The 14,513-nt window shown below is 47.0% G+C and overlaps 1 protein-coding gene across 1 annotated transcript; it reads left to right on the top strand.

The window, feature by feature from the left end:
- Positions 1-243: 243 nt before the first annotated feature.
- On the top strand, positions 244-13,277 carry c7b (complement component 7b). Its single transcript, XM_035390019.1, has 18 exons — positions 244-331; positions 1,821-1,882; positions 2,564-2,639; positions 3,236-3,377; positions 3,949-4,096; positions 4,592-4,730; positions 4,823-4,957; positions 6,896-7,139; positions 7,510-7,623; positions 7,730-7,896; positions 8,756-8,984; positions 9,080-9,251; positions 9,648-9,735; positions 9,918-10,050; positions 10,516-10,704; positions 10,867-10,975; positions 12,284-12,462; positions 12,679-13,277. Exons 1-18 carry the CDS (start codon positions 326-328, stop codon positions 12,858-12,860), a joined length of 2,514 nt encoding a protein of 837 aa, XP_035245910.1. The 5' UTR covers positions 244-325; the 3' UTR covers positions 12,861-13,277.
- Positions 13,278-14,513: the final 1,236 nt, after the last annotated feature.

The following is a 14,513-nucleotide window of genomic DNA, read 5'->3' as shown; positions in this document are numbered from 1 at the left end:
ATCCAGCTACAGCAATCGATGCAGCGCAGAGAGGAGAGCTTAAGACACTACAGGCATCTTAGCTGCAGCTTGTCCTTGCTCGCTGGAGTCAGGAAATAGTGGAAATCACAGAATGTGCGAACATGGCGGACATTGAGGGGTGAGAGGTCACGACCGGGCTGCATCTGGCAGCCGGGAAACAGCAGACCCCCCCCCCCGTCGAGCAGGAATCTGCCCGACTCTGGGACCATGATGGATGGCCGTTCCTGGTGTATATCAGCCCAGCTCTGGGCTGCTCAGAGAAAAAGCCGTCTGCTTCTCCTCTCCCGCTCTCCCGCCAGACACCATGAAGGTAGGACCCGAGCCGCTTTGCAGCAGTTTCTGACCAAACTCACCCTTTCACAGAGTAACACTCACACTTTCACAGAGTGATACTCACCCTTTCATAGAGTAACACTCACACTTTCACAGAGTAACACTCACACTTTCACAGAGTGATACTCACCCTTTCATAGAGTAACACTCACACTTTCACAGAGTGATACTCACCCTTTCATAGAGTAACACTCACACTTTCACAGAGTGATACTCACCCTTTCACAGAGTAACACTCACACTTTCACAGAGTGATACTCACCCTTTCACAGAGTAACACTCACACTTTCACAGAGTGATACTCACCCTTTCACAGAGTAACACTCACACTTTCACAGAGTAACACTCACCCTTTCATAGAGTAACACTCACACTTTCACAGAGTGATACTCACCCTTTCACAGAGTAACACTCACACTTTCACAGAGTGATACTCACCCTTTCATAGAGTAACACTCACACTTTCACAGAGTGATACTCACCCTTTCATAGAGTAACACTCACACTTTCACAGAGTGATACTCACCCTTTCATAGAGTAACACTCACACTTTCACAGAGTGATACTCACCCTTTCATAGAGTAACACTCACACTTTCACAGAGTGATACTCACCCTTTCATAGACTAACACTCACACTTTAACAGAGTGATACTCACCCTTTTATAGAGTAACACACACACTTTCACAGAGTGATACTCACCCTTTCACAGTGACACTCACACTTTCACAGAGTGATACTCACCCTTTCACAGAGTAACACTCACTTTCACAGAGTGATACTCACCCTTTCACAGTGACGCTTTCACAAGACGCAGCACTCTCATGCATTTACAAACAGCCACACTTGTGCTTTCACAAAGAGCAATCCTGTCTGTTGACACACATTCTTCTGCAGTGTTGTGTAATCTGACTTTTTTGGCACAATACATTTTTCATGACAAATGACTTCATACATGCCCATGTACATACATTGCATTGATTATACGTAGATAGTTTTTTATAATCTGGTCCTCATGTTGACTAAAGCCAATTATAGACTCCAAAGACAAGGGGAAGCCTAGAATCAAGACAAGCTCTCCTACACATGCACTGAGGCAACAATTAAATACACTGGACTAATCAGAAACACTTGTGAAGCCATTTGTCCCAAACATAAAGGCATCCTGAAATGGGGGGACTATGCATAAAGAGTGGGGTAATTTCTACATGGTGAAACCAAAACTTTATGTGTGAATTGTTTGATTATAAATCTAAATTTGTGGAGTACAGTACCAAATCAGGAAAAAGTATATGTCCCAAATGTTATGGAGTTGACTGTATATAAGCAGTATAACGTGCTTGGACCCCAGGAATTTCTGCTTGCGGCTATATGGAAGGCTGCTGTTCTTTCTTGTTATTATAATTCTACACTTGGAGCTCACGTGACCAGTTGATATCTTAGGCCCTATCTGTTGTTCCTTACAGGTGTGCATTACTGCAATTCTGACATGGCTGACAGCTCTGCCCTCTCTCCTGCACTTCGTGAGGTGAGTCACCATTAACACAAAGGACATACATGTACTGTATCATTACAAGCAATGTGACATACTGTAGCATACATGCTGCACATATAGCATGTATGTGGAGGATTTTCAGGCAGGAGGTTGTTTTAAAATGTCCTTTGGTTTCTGAAGCAAATATAGTACACAATTTCAGAAATTGAATTAAAGGCACTATTCGCAAAAATGTTAAATTCTTTCATTTCCTCTATTACTTGGGCATGCTTTGGCTCTATGTTTTCAGTTCAATTTTATTTGAATCACATTGTTTTACAGAGATACTGTCACAAAGATGCTTTCCAGAAAAACAGGGGCAGACCAAGTCTAAGCCCCCAAAATCAGCTAAGTGAGATTTAAAAAAAAAAAAAAACTCCATTGAGGGAAAACCAACCATTAGTTGGCCATCGTGGACACGTACCACATTTAAATGTCAGGCTAGATTGTATGTCAGCATATGAGATTATTTCAGAATTTATGCTATTTTATACGTTAGCATATAATGTGCTGTTAACGTATGTGTTAGCATGTATTTTAGCATATGTTAGCATACGGGCCCACGTTAGCATATACTGTATGTTACTGATGGTGGTACTAATGTTAGCATATAGCGTAAGCTGTCGTGTTAGTATCGATGAGATTTAGATGTTAAGCAGTGGTGTTTCTCTGCAGCGGAGAGCAGCCGATTAACTGTCTCTGGGGCCCCTATGGAGACTGGTCGGAGTGTGATGGCTGCACTAAAACACAGGTATGCCAGTATTTTTCTACCTTTCTGCTATTGAACAGGTCCTCCTATCCAGAGCAATTCACACTGCAAACAGGAGTACAATGATCATGGCTCAATGTACAGTAATTTCCTAGAGGTACAGCCTCCAGAGAGATAGCAAGTACAAGTGGAGAATTGAAGGACAACTTGGTTATAAAACAAGAATGAAACAAAAGAACTACGGGCTCTAAAAACGGGGGGAAAAAACAAGGTTTCATGTAATGAGGCGTTTGGACACCTCACGTTTAAATCTCAGCACCAACACATAGAAACACTTATACACACAGGGTTTAGGCCATAGCCTTATCATAGCCTTAGACCACAGCATTTTAGCCCTGCATTCTACTGTTAAAATATAAATATACACTCTGCCTTACCAGATCTGAATATGGTAGGGAAGAGCATAATGCTGTGATTACAGAGAGCTAATCTAGAGACTGAATTGTCACTTCTATCCACAGCTGTAATGCTTATTTTCATATTGTGAGTGCTGCATGTAAATGCTGTAGATGAATAAATGTGTAGATGTTTGTGGGTAATGTTCACATTGTGGAGTGTTTTGGGGGGAATTTTTCCAGACAAGGACACGCCATGTCCAGGTGTTTGCCCAATTTGGGGGGGTCCCCTGTTTGGGCGAGCCCACTGAGAAACGAGAGTGTGTCCTAACAAAAGGCTGTCCTCTAGACCTGGGCTGTGGAGAGAGGTTCCGCTGCTCGTCAGGTGTGTGTGTGTGTGTGTTACAGTACTGTGTGTGTGTGTGCATGTGTAATGTATGTGCGTGCATATGCGTGTGTGCATGTAAATGTGTGTGTGTATTACGGTTGTGTGTGTGTATGTGTGTGTGTGTGTGTATTACAGTAAAGTGTGACAGTACTGTGTGTGTGTATGTATTACAGTAAGGTGTGACAGTACTCTGTGTGTGTGTATGTTTTAGTCCAGACAGTGTGTGTGTGCGTGTGTACTGTGTGACAGTACAGTGTGTGAGTGTGTGTGTGATATAGTACTGTGTGTGACAGTACAGTGTGTGTGTGAGTGTGTGTGAATGTGTGTGATATAGTACTGTGTGTGACAGTACAGTGTGTGTGTGTGATATAGTACTGTGTGTGACAGTACAGTGTGTGTGTGAATGTGTGCGCTATAGTACTGTGTGTGACAGTACAGTGTGTGTGTGTGTGTGTGTGCGCTATAGTACTGTGTGTGACAGTACAGTGTGTGTGTGTGTGTGTGTGTGTGTGTGTGTGTGTGAGCTATAGTACTGTGTGTGACATTACAGTGTGTGTGTGTGTTGCAGGGCAGTGTATCAGCATGGCGCTGGTCTGTAATGGGGACCAGGACTGTGAGGAAGATGGGCTGGATGAGCAGAACTGTCCAGAGTCCAGCAGCTCCAGTGTGTGTGACAACCACAGAGTCCCCCCCAACATTGAGCTCACCGGCAAGGGGTACGACCACCGGGCTGGGTGAAGCAAGGGGTACAGCCGTGGGAGGGGTCCAATGGGTCTGCTGTGGGCAAGGGGTACAGCCGTGGGAGGGGTCCAATGGGTCTGCTGTGGGCAAGGGGTATGGTGTTGGAGTAGGTTTGCATTCCTCTTGACTGGATCCTTGGTTTGATTGGTTGATTTTGATTGACCCTGTGACTGGTTGATTTGGGGATCAGTCGACTGTGAGTGCCGTGGCGATTGGTTGATTACGAGTGCCATTGTGATCGGTTGACTGTGAGTAAAGCTGTGATTGGTTGATTGTGAGTGGCGCTGTAATTGGTTGACTGTAAGTAATGCGGTAATTGGTTGATTGTGAGTGGCACTCTGATTGGTTGATTGTGATTTGCATAGCAATTAGTTGACTGTGAGTAATGCTGTGACGGGTTGATAGTGAGTACTATAGTGATCAGTTGACAGCGAACGACGCTGTGATTGGTTGGATACTCATCTCTGCAGGTTTGACGTGCTGACGGGGGAGCTGAGGAGCGGCGTGATTAACACCAAGAGCTTCGGCGGGCAGTGCAGGAATGTGTTCAGCGGGGACCACAGGAACTACTACCGGCTGCCCCAGAGCACGCTGGGATACAACTTCCAGGTGACCTTGCTCGCGGCTCACTTTTGCGCAGATTATCATGCAGTAGGGGCGCAAAGCTCGATCCCTTGACGATTTGCTTTGTCTTTCTCCAGGTCAGCGTTGAGAACGACTTCAGCGATGAATTCTACAACAGCTCGTGGTCCTACATGAAGCACACGGAGAACAGAGAGACTTTCAGAGGGGGTCACCGTTATAAGACTTTTCATAATGAGCTGACTAACGACAAGGTGAGTAGAATCAAATCTAATCGGCCATTTCTGTCACATTTGCGAGTATTATAATACTGAACAAGCTTTCTGAATGTGTTGAATCAGATTAAATATTGGAAATATGTATTCCTCTAATGGATATGTATCTCTCTGACGGAAAAATATGGAAAACAAACAAACAAAAAAAAAACATTCTGCACGCTTTCATATTCCATGTGGAGTGGACACTTGAATGCATTCACACATACGCAACCTAAACCAAACAGAGCCAAACTGAACCAAACAGAGCCAAACCCAACCAAACTGAGCCAAACTGAACCAAACAGAGCCAAACTGAACCAAACTGAGCCGAACTGAACCAAACAGAGCCGAACTGAACCAAACAGAGCCGAACTGAACCAAACTGAACCAAACAGAGCCAAACTGAACCAGACTGAGCTAAGCTCAACCAAACTGAGCCGAACTGAACCAAACAGAGCCAAACTGAACCAAACTGAGCCGAACTGAACCAAACAGAGCCAAACTGAACCAAACAGAGCCAAACTGAACCAAACTGAGTTAAACAGAGTTAAACTGAGCTAAACGCAGCATAAGTGAGCCCACGATCACTTGAGTTTAAGGGATGCTGTGCCGGACTCACAGTGCACTAAAGGCCCTAAGGCAGTGGCCTCCACCCCTGGTCCTGGAGAGCTACAGACAGGGTCTGCTGGTTTTCATACTGACTCTGCACTTCATGAATCAATTAGAGCAGTTGATTACACTGTTAACTCGACTGACCTGGTGTCTTGGGTCTCAATTGGGTGCTGATTTTAAGGTGAAAACAAAAACCAGCAGACCCTGTAGCTCTCCAGGACCAGGGTTGGAGAACACTGCCCTAAGGGCTGTTTTATACCTCCGCAGAGTGGAATGCATGTAAAAATTGGTTTGCTTAAGTTTCGTGCGGCACGTGTGGCATGTGCGATGGCAGCAGACCACGTCCGCACTGGTGTCCTGTACCTCCCCGAAGATTTAACCGTGCTTAATTAGCAACCACCGCCCGCACACGCTGCAGAGATGATAACTGGTTGACCGGCAATGTGAGGTGGTATGAAGGTCACTCGTGCAACGCTAGTTGACTTCCTGTCGCGAATTTTAGACAAAAAATATGAACCGGTTTGATTAGAGGCTAGTCTGACTCAAAGGATATAGACTGTGAGTATAAGCCTGCCATTGGCCGACTATGTCAGTCGGAATTCTCCTCCTCTTTCCCGCTATCTGCGTGTTACTGTGGTTGCAAGGGCACCGTTGCTGCATCCTGGGCTTAGCGCCGCCCAAGACGATCATGATTGGTTTAAAGAAACACAAACAAGCCAGAGTGTTTTTTCCCCCCCTATACCGGAATGATAATGGGTTGAGCCCAGAGACTGTTAAAAAAAAAATAGGTCCAGTCCAGTTTTTTTTTAAAAATCCAGTCCAGGTTTTTTTTCCCGAGTCCAGTCCAGTTTTTTTCAAAAATCCAGTCCAGGTTTTTTTTTTCAAGTCCAGTTCAGTTTTTTTTTAAAAATCCAGTCCAGGTTTTTTTTTTTTTTCGAGTTCAGTCCAGTTTTTTTCAAAAATCCAGTCCAGGTTTTTTTTTTGAGTCCAGTCCAGTTTTTTTCAAAAATCCAGTCCAGGTTTTTTTCTTTTTCGAGTCCAGTCCAGTTTTTTTCAAAAATCCAGTCCAGATTTTTTTGAGTCCAGTCCAGTTTTTAAAAAAAAAATCCAGTCCAGGTTTTTTTTTTTTGAGTCCAGTCCAGAGACTGTAAAAAATATGGACAAAGCCACTGTGACGTCACCCATTGCCTCTCCGTGGGTCTCTAAAACACGTTTTGAAGCTCAATGGCGGGCGCAGCCATTTTCTCGATTTGGAGCCAAAACCATAGATGTCCAATTTCACAGTTGATGGCAACGTTGAATCACAATGTTGAATGCCCTCAGGCCCACAGGCTGCTGATCGTCAGGAACGAGGTGGAGGTGGCCCAGTTCCAGAACAGTCCCCCGGAGTACCTGCCGCTGTCGGAGGAGTTCTGGAAGGCCCTGTCCGCCCTGCCGACAGCGTACGAGGCCTCCGCCTACCGCTCGCTCATCCGGAAGTACGGCACCCACTTCCTGTCCGAGGGCTCCCTGGGGGGGCAGTACCAGCTCCTGCTGCAGTTCGACGCCGAGTCCATGAAGGAGACGAGTGAGTGAAAGCTCCGCACGCACACCCAGAATCCCTTGCACGTGCAGCATTCCATTAAGCTCCGATGCACAGTGAGGTGACAGTGAGGTTCAGTTCTTCACTATGAAACTTCTGCTTATTGCATTTTACATGCAAGACTCATTTCATGTATTACAATGCATAAACTGCGAAGCTATTATTAATCCATTATTTGTGATGCTCTCCCTTGATGCTTTCAACCAAGCAAGCACAAGAATAGCATCGTGCTTATAAAACACCGTATATGATGTAACAATCAATTTGCGATGATAACGATGAAGACGGTATGAAAATAAATAAGATATGATGGCAAACTTCTCTCTCTCTCTCTCTTTCCTCCGCTCTGGTGAAGGTTCCACCGACACCGACTACCACAAGTGCGTGACCAAAGTGAAACGCCGTCTGTTCCGGAAGAAGACCACCACCAAATGCGAAAAACTCATCGAGCATCTCAAGAGCACGAAAGGTAATAAGTCCCCATCATTTATTCAGTGACATCACTTCAACATTCTGGTGCTTGAGAACTTGTCATACTGGGGAGCCCTTATGAACGCCTGGCTCTCATTGGTCAGGGTTCAGCAAGAACAAGATCCCGGTCAAGACGGACGTTCTGGGAGGCGCCCCGGCCTACGTCGCCGGGCTCGGCTACGTGGACCTGGAGGACCCCGCCAGCAACAGCGCCATGTACTCCAAGTGGGCGGGGTCTGTGAAAGACTTCCCCCAAGTCATCAAGCAAAAGGTGGGCGGGGCTCCCGAACCTCAGAGCAGGAACGGGGGAGGTGGGGCTTCGCGCATGGAAACCTTCGGCTACGTTTCACACGTAGCGTTGCCATGTGCTGCACATGCTGGAGAACTTTTGAGATGATGAGAGAGGTTGGTACGTGCTTGGTATCTTGTCCACTGGGTTTGACATTGCATTACTTTACAGGCATTTAGCAGATGCTCTTATCCAGAGCGACTTACACAACATTTTGTTACATAGCATTTACATTTGCATCCACGTACATTACATACATTTATTTAGCAGACGCTTTTATCCAAAGCGACGTACAAAAAGTATCCAAGTACACAGCTGGATATATACTGAAGCAATGCAGGTTAGGTACCTTGCTCAAGGGTACAAATGGCAGTGTCCTACTTGGGAATCAAACCAGTGTGTCAGTGTACTGAGATAACTGTGTTGTTTTTGAGCTTCGTGGCTGGGTGGGTGGGTGAGGGCGCTGACTCTGTGGCGGCCATTTTGTGCGGGTGGCTGTAGCTGAGACCACTGTACGAGCTGGTGAGGATGCTGACTCTGTGGTGGCCATTTTGAGTGGGTGGCTGTAGCTGAGGCCGCTGTACGAGCTGGTGAGGATGCTGACTCTGTGGTGGCCATTTTGAGTGGGTGGCTGTAGCTGAGGCCGCTGTACGAGCTGGTGAGGATGCTGACTCTGTGGTGGCCATTTTGAGTGGGTGGCTGTAGCTGAGGCCGCTGTACGAGCTGGTGAGGGTGCTGACTCTGTGGCGGCCATTTTGTGTGGGTGGCTGTAGCTGAGGCCGCTGTACGAGCTGGTGAGGGTGCTGACTCTGTGGCGGCCATTTTGTGCGGGTGGCTGTAGCTGAGGCCGCTGTACGAGCTGGTAAAGGAGGTGCCGTGCGCGTCGGTGAAGAGGCTTCTTCTCAGACGGGCGGTTCAGGACTACCTGGAGGAGGACGACCCCTGCCACTGCAGGCCCTGCCAAAACAACGGCCACGTCCTGCTGCGGGGAACCAGCTGCACCTGCATCTGCCCGGCAGACACCTCGGGCCTCTCCTGCCAGCATGGGACGGTCCTGGAGGAGCAGCCAGGTACCCCAGCCCAGCGGTGCCCCATCTCTGCGAAATGGCCTTCGGTTTGAGTGCGAATCTGAATGCTAGGACTCACGTGACGCGCTTTCTCTCAGGGGTCATCCATGGTGACTGGAGTTGCTGGTCCGCTTGGACTTCCTGTTCCGAAGGTCGAAGGTCAAGGACTCGCTCCTGCTCAAACCCGTCCCCCAAGATGGGAGGCAAGCACTGCATTGGGGAGACGGTTGAACTTCAATTGTGCCCTGACCAGGACCTTCAACACCAACAGTGAGTCCATCCACTGGACCCCCTGCACAGAATTACATTAATCACACTTAAATAATATTTAGCCTGTAATAAAGCTAGCAAATACCCTGTAATAAAGCCAAAACTTATTAGTCTGTAATTAAGCTAATTGGTAACCCACATTGAAGCTAATGATGAGCTGACAATAAAGCTTGTGATTAGCCTGAAATCAAGCTAGCGATTTGCCTGTAATGAAGCTAAACATTAGCCCATACTAAGGATAATGATTAGCCTACAATAAATCTTGTGATTTTCTTGAAATAAAGCTAGCAGTTTTCCTGTAATGAAGCTCAACATTGGCCCATATTAAAGCTAATGATTTACCTGTATCAAGGCTAGATATTAGCCTACAATAATCCTAATTAATCTCTTTTAAAGAATGATGGAGTCTCACTGTTTTCACTCCTCCCTCAAACCCGAAAAAGTCTGTAAGACTCCACCCCCTCTGAGGAATGGATTCATCATGGTAAGGACCTCCTTCTCTATGACCGAAGATTCACTGCTAGAATTTATCTTCATGTCTCGCGAATCGTATCTGCTGTTGCTATGTGAAGGTACTCCCACACAGTGTCCAACGGTCTTGCCGGTTTGAACCATATTGATCGTTGATGTGTTATTCCCCGTCCGCTTACATCCGTCTACACTCAGGACCCCAAAGACGTCCACGCCATTGGCAGTAAAATAGTGTACTCGTGCATCGAAGGACACCACATCATCGGGGATCCGGTGGCCGTATGCACAGACCAGCAGACCTGGAGGAAACATGCAGTCGAGTGCAAGAGTACGTACTGTGCTGACCTCGCATGCATGCCTTACACACTTGGCTTTACGTGCTCCACGACAGCCACAGACCGACCTGTTTGTTTTGGACTCAAATACTTTTCTGTGCACTGTTGATCTTGCCCGGTGTAATTGAGCCTGTCAATATGACCAGAAGGCGGGGTTTACACTTTTTGAGAGTATTTGATTGGTTCCAGTGCTGCACCGGACAAGATCAGTGAAGTGTAGAAAAGTATTTGAATCCAAAACAAATACGTATTTGACCCAGGTCTGGATATGACCCTCAAAGGGTTGATAAAAACAAGGGTCTGAGAACTGCAACCAGCGGACGTTGCCATTGTAACAACGAAGCGAAAAGTTGGTCTTCTTTCCTCCTGCTGAGGTAAAGGTGAGGCGTACGAAGAGTCTTCCCTCCCGTCTGACTACGGGCCTTCCTCCCTGTCCTTCCTGCTCATTATCTATGCAGGCACAGTGTGCAGGTTTCCGCCCCTGCGGCACAACGTCACGGGAGCCCCGTGGAAACTGACCTATCAGATCGGAGAGAAGGTGTCCCTGCTCTGCCCGCCTGGGACGCGGCGAGAGGGCGTGGCTGAGATCGCGTGCGACTCCAGCCTCCATTGGTCGCCGTCTGCCGGAGACGTAAGGTGCCAAGCAGGTACGATCCTCCCACGCCCCCTCCCCACCCCGCCCCCCCCATGTAGACCTCGACACCCAAAGCCTCGACACTTCAAGACATATATTCTTTCCCATTTCATAGAGTAATACAAAAGAGCCACATTCATTTTTGTTAATTAGTGGTTTTAATGTGTATGTTCAGAAGGGACAGAAGTGTCAACAGAAGTTCCAGAACAATTCAAACAGCAGTGCAAACCATGGGAGAAAGCAGTGAAGGACCACTGTGTGTGTAAACTGCCCTATGAATGCAGGTGAGACTTTCCTTTTAAGGTTTGTTTGATGACAGAACCCAACGTTCTCAACAGAAGCACTTATATTTGATGTGTACGGGTGTATGGTGACTGTGCTCTAACAGGAGAGTAGTGTGGCTGGTGTAACAGCAGAGTAGTGTGACTGTGGTGTAACAGCAGAGTAATGTGGCTGGTGTAACAGCAGAGTAGTGTGGATGTGGTGTAACAGCAGAGTAGTGCGGCTGGTGTAACAGCAGAGTAGTGTGACTGGTGTAACAGCAGAGTAGTGTGGCTGGTGTAACAGCAGAGTAGTGTGACTGGTGTAACAGCAGAGTAGTGTGACTGGTGTAACAGCAGAGTAGTGTGGCTGGTGTAACAGCAGAGTAGTGTGACTGGTGTAACAGCAGAGTAGTGTGGCTGGTGTAACAGCAGAGTAGTGTGGCTGGTGTAACAGCAGAGTAGTGTGACTGTGGTGTAACAGCAGAGTAGTGTGACTGTGGTGTAACAGCAGAGTAGTGTGGATGTGGTGTAACAGCAGAGTAGTGTGGCTGGTGTAACAGCAGAGTAGTGTGGCTGGTGTAACAGCAGAGTAGTGTGACTGTGGTGTAACAGCAGAGTAGTGTGACTGTGGTGTAACAGCAGAGTAGTGTGGATGTGGTGTAACAGCAGAGTAGTGTGGCTGGTGTAACAGCAGAGTAGTATGGCTGCGGTGTAACAGCAGAGTAGTGTGGCTGGTGTAACAGCAGAGTAGTGTGACTGTGGTGTAACAGCAGAGTAGTGTGACTGTGGTGTAACAGCAGAGTAGTGTGGATGTGGTGTAACAGCAGAGTAGTGTGGCTGGTGTAACAGCAGAGTAGTATGGCTGCGGTGTAACAGCAGAGTAGTGTGGCTGGTGTAACAGCAGAGTAGTGTGGCTGGTGTAACAGCAGAGTAGTGTGGCTGGTGTAACAGCAGAGTAGTGTGGCTGTGAGTGTGCTGTGCAAGGTTCGATTTGGACTGTCTCTGGGCTTTGATCCTTCCACTGCCTGAACTCCTGTGGAGCCGTAAGGACCAGAAGGCTGTAAACACCGCTGGAAAGACAATTGTCCTACAGGCTAAAGACTGCGGCAATCTCCAGGCCGTGGGACAGCCTCGCGACCCCCCCCCCCCCCCCAACCATCACTCACAGCAAGGAGGAGCGAAAGGCCTGGAGTCCCACAGGGCAAAGAGGAGAGCCTGGTTGACCCACATTACAGCCTGAAAGAAAGCAGTATATATGTAAATGTAAATAACTGGGCAGGTTATGATGAATCTGCTGTAACAGCACTGCGGTGCGCTGACTGTTTGCAGCTCTTCCCTGGAAGTGTGCGCGACCGGGCGGAGAGGGACGCACAGAGTGAGCGTGTGCAAAGTCAAAGCCCTGCAGTGTCTGGGGCAGACTTACACCCTGGCTGAGGACAGCGCCTGCGATTGGCCGAAGCGTGAGGCCGCACCCTGCCCAGACTGCCCGCCGTGGGAGAAGTGCGAAGGTGAGTAGTGCGCCCCCTACTGTTTTCTGATCTTTGAAACTCCGCATTTGCATCTGCATTTAATTTACCTCAGTGCAAATGGGCGTGGTCATGCTCTGTGGTTTTTATCATCAGTACTCAAACCTGGTTATTGACAACAATGCCCAACTGTCTGTGGTTTGAACGAGTTCAGGTCCTCCAGGACCGGGGTCTGACCCACGTTTATTCCTCCTACAGAGGGGGCCACTGTGTGTACGTGCAGAGAGGTGGGCCAGTGCCCCGAGCCCGGGACCCACCTGTGCGTCCGGCTGGGGGGGGAAGACGCCGTCGCCGTGACGATGACGGAATGCGAGGCGGGAATCAGGAGGTGCAGAGGGGACCCGATCACCATTGTGGCCCTGGGAGCCTGCTCATCCTGATGCAGCATAAACGTTCTCTCTGTAATGGAGATCGGTAGTTTAATGTACATTCAGACTACTGCACACAGTGCTCCTTGTCCGAGGGGAGTTCACGATTGCTATGTACATAGAAAACAGTACAGATAGACAGCAAGGGCAACACTTTAATTAAAAAATGAAAAACAAGTATAGAGCAACTCTAATCTGTCTATTATTGGTAGTATATCAGCCCTCTGTCGGCATCAGATTTCAGTCCTTCATTTTATAATAAATGGCTGGTGCTCATTCATTGAACTTGACAAGCATGAACTTCCATTTCAATGAAAATGTAAAGTATTGAAGAATGTTGCATGGGGCGTGAGTTTCATGTGATGCTCAACTGATGCATGAATACCTTTGATTTGACTGCGACATGAAATAAATTTAACAATATTTTGATTCCTGTGTTGGGTTAATCTTGTGCTTTTTTGTTTTGTTATTTTAATCAGTGTGGCTTGTCCAATGAGCTTCCTTTAAAGTCTAAGATAATATAACATTTGACTGTTATGTTGAAAAGTCTCTACCCTTGTTCATCCATATATACGTGGTAATATGAAAATGTACAAACAAAGCATGTAATCATAAATATAGAAATAATGAATTTGTGAAACACAAAGAGATGAATTAACACTGACCAAGTGGTCAAACTTTCCCCCACCCCCAGAGACTGACTGTGACCATCTAATAAGACTGACTGTGACCGTCTGACAGAATAATGAGTGGTGTGGAGATTAGGAGCCTCTACACACACACACACACACACACACACAGAAAAACGCCCTTTTATTGTATAAATGTGCCTGTCCCAAACCCCAGAGGTCAGGGGTAAGGGGTTTAAATTATGCACATTCGCAAACAGTAGGGCAGGGGTGCACAACTCCAGTCCTGGGGGGCTGGTGTGCATTCTGGTTTCTGTTCCAACCAATTACCTTAGTTTTAGTTTTTTGACAGCTCTATAATCTAGGCTGGTTAACTCCTGGACTTGAGCACAGTAAACGTTTTAGGATACGCTTGCAGCTTGCAGCTGTAGCTGGTGCTTATGCAATTTCTCAGATCAAGATATGATTGAGCTAATTGAATAATTAAGAAGAGAAGTTGGCACAAAATCCTGAAACATATTGGCCCTTTGTTGTGCACCCCTGCAGTAAGGGGTTCCTGGGTGTCCTGGCCAAATTCCCGACCTGGCTTTCACAATCCGTCACCTGATCATCCGCCACTTTAATTGCCCAAAAAAAAAAAATCATTCTCACCCTGTCCACCTCAGCTGATGTGTGGTGAGCGTTCTGGAACAAAATGGCTGCCCTGCACCACCCAGGTGGGTGCTACACATCGGTGGTGGCTGAGGTCGGCTTCCCTATCCTCATTACTGTGAAGTGCTTTGAGTTTTGAGAAAAGGCACTATATAAATGTAAGGAATAATGATATTGATCAGGGCCCTCGTTTTTCTGTACACAGGTCCTGTTCAGTATATTAAAAGTTATTTGGTGGAATTCTAACAAACATGTTTTTATCACAGTATGCTACTTTTGCGGTGTTCACCGGTAATCACACAAAAATCAATTGCCAGCTAAAACGAAAATCATTGATGCTTTCATATTAAAGTGCATAACAGATTTCGAAACATTGATGGATAGG

The sequence above is a fragment of the Anguilla anguilla genome, chromosome 14, assembly GCF_013347855.1.
Source record: "Anguilla anguilla isolate fAngAng1 chromosome 14, fAngAng1.pri, whole genome shotgun sequence".
In the NCBI taxonomy this organism is placed as follows: Eukaryota; Metazoa; Chordata; class Actinopteri; order Anguilliformes; family Anguillidae; genus Anguilla; species Anguilla anguilla.
The sequence above is the reverse complement of the archived record's forward strand: the minus strand, read 5'-3'. Positions and strand labels throughout refer to the sequence as shown.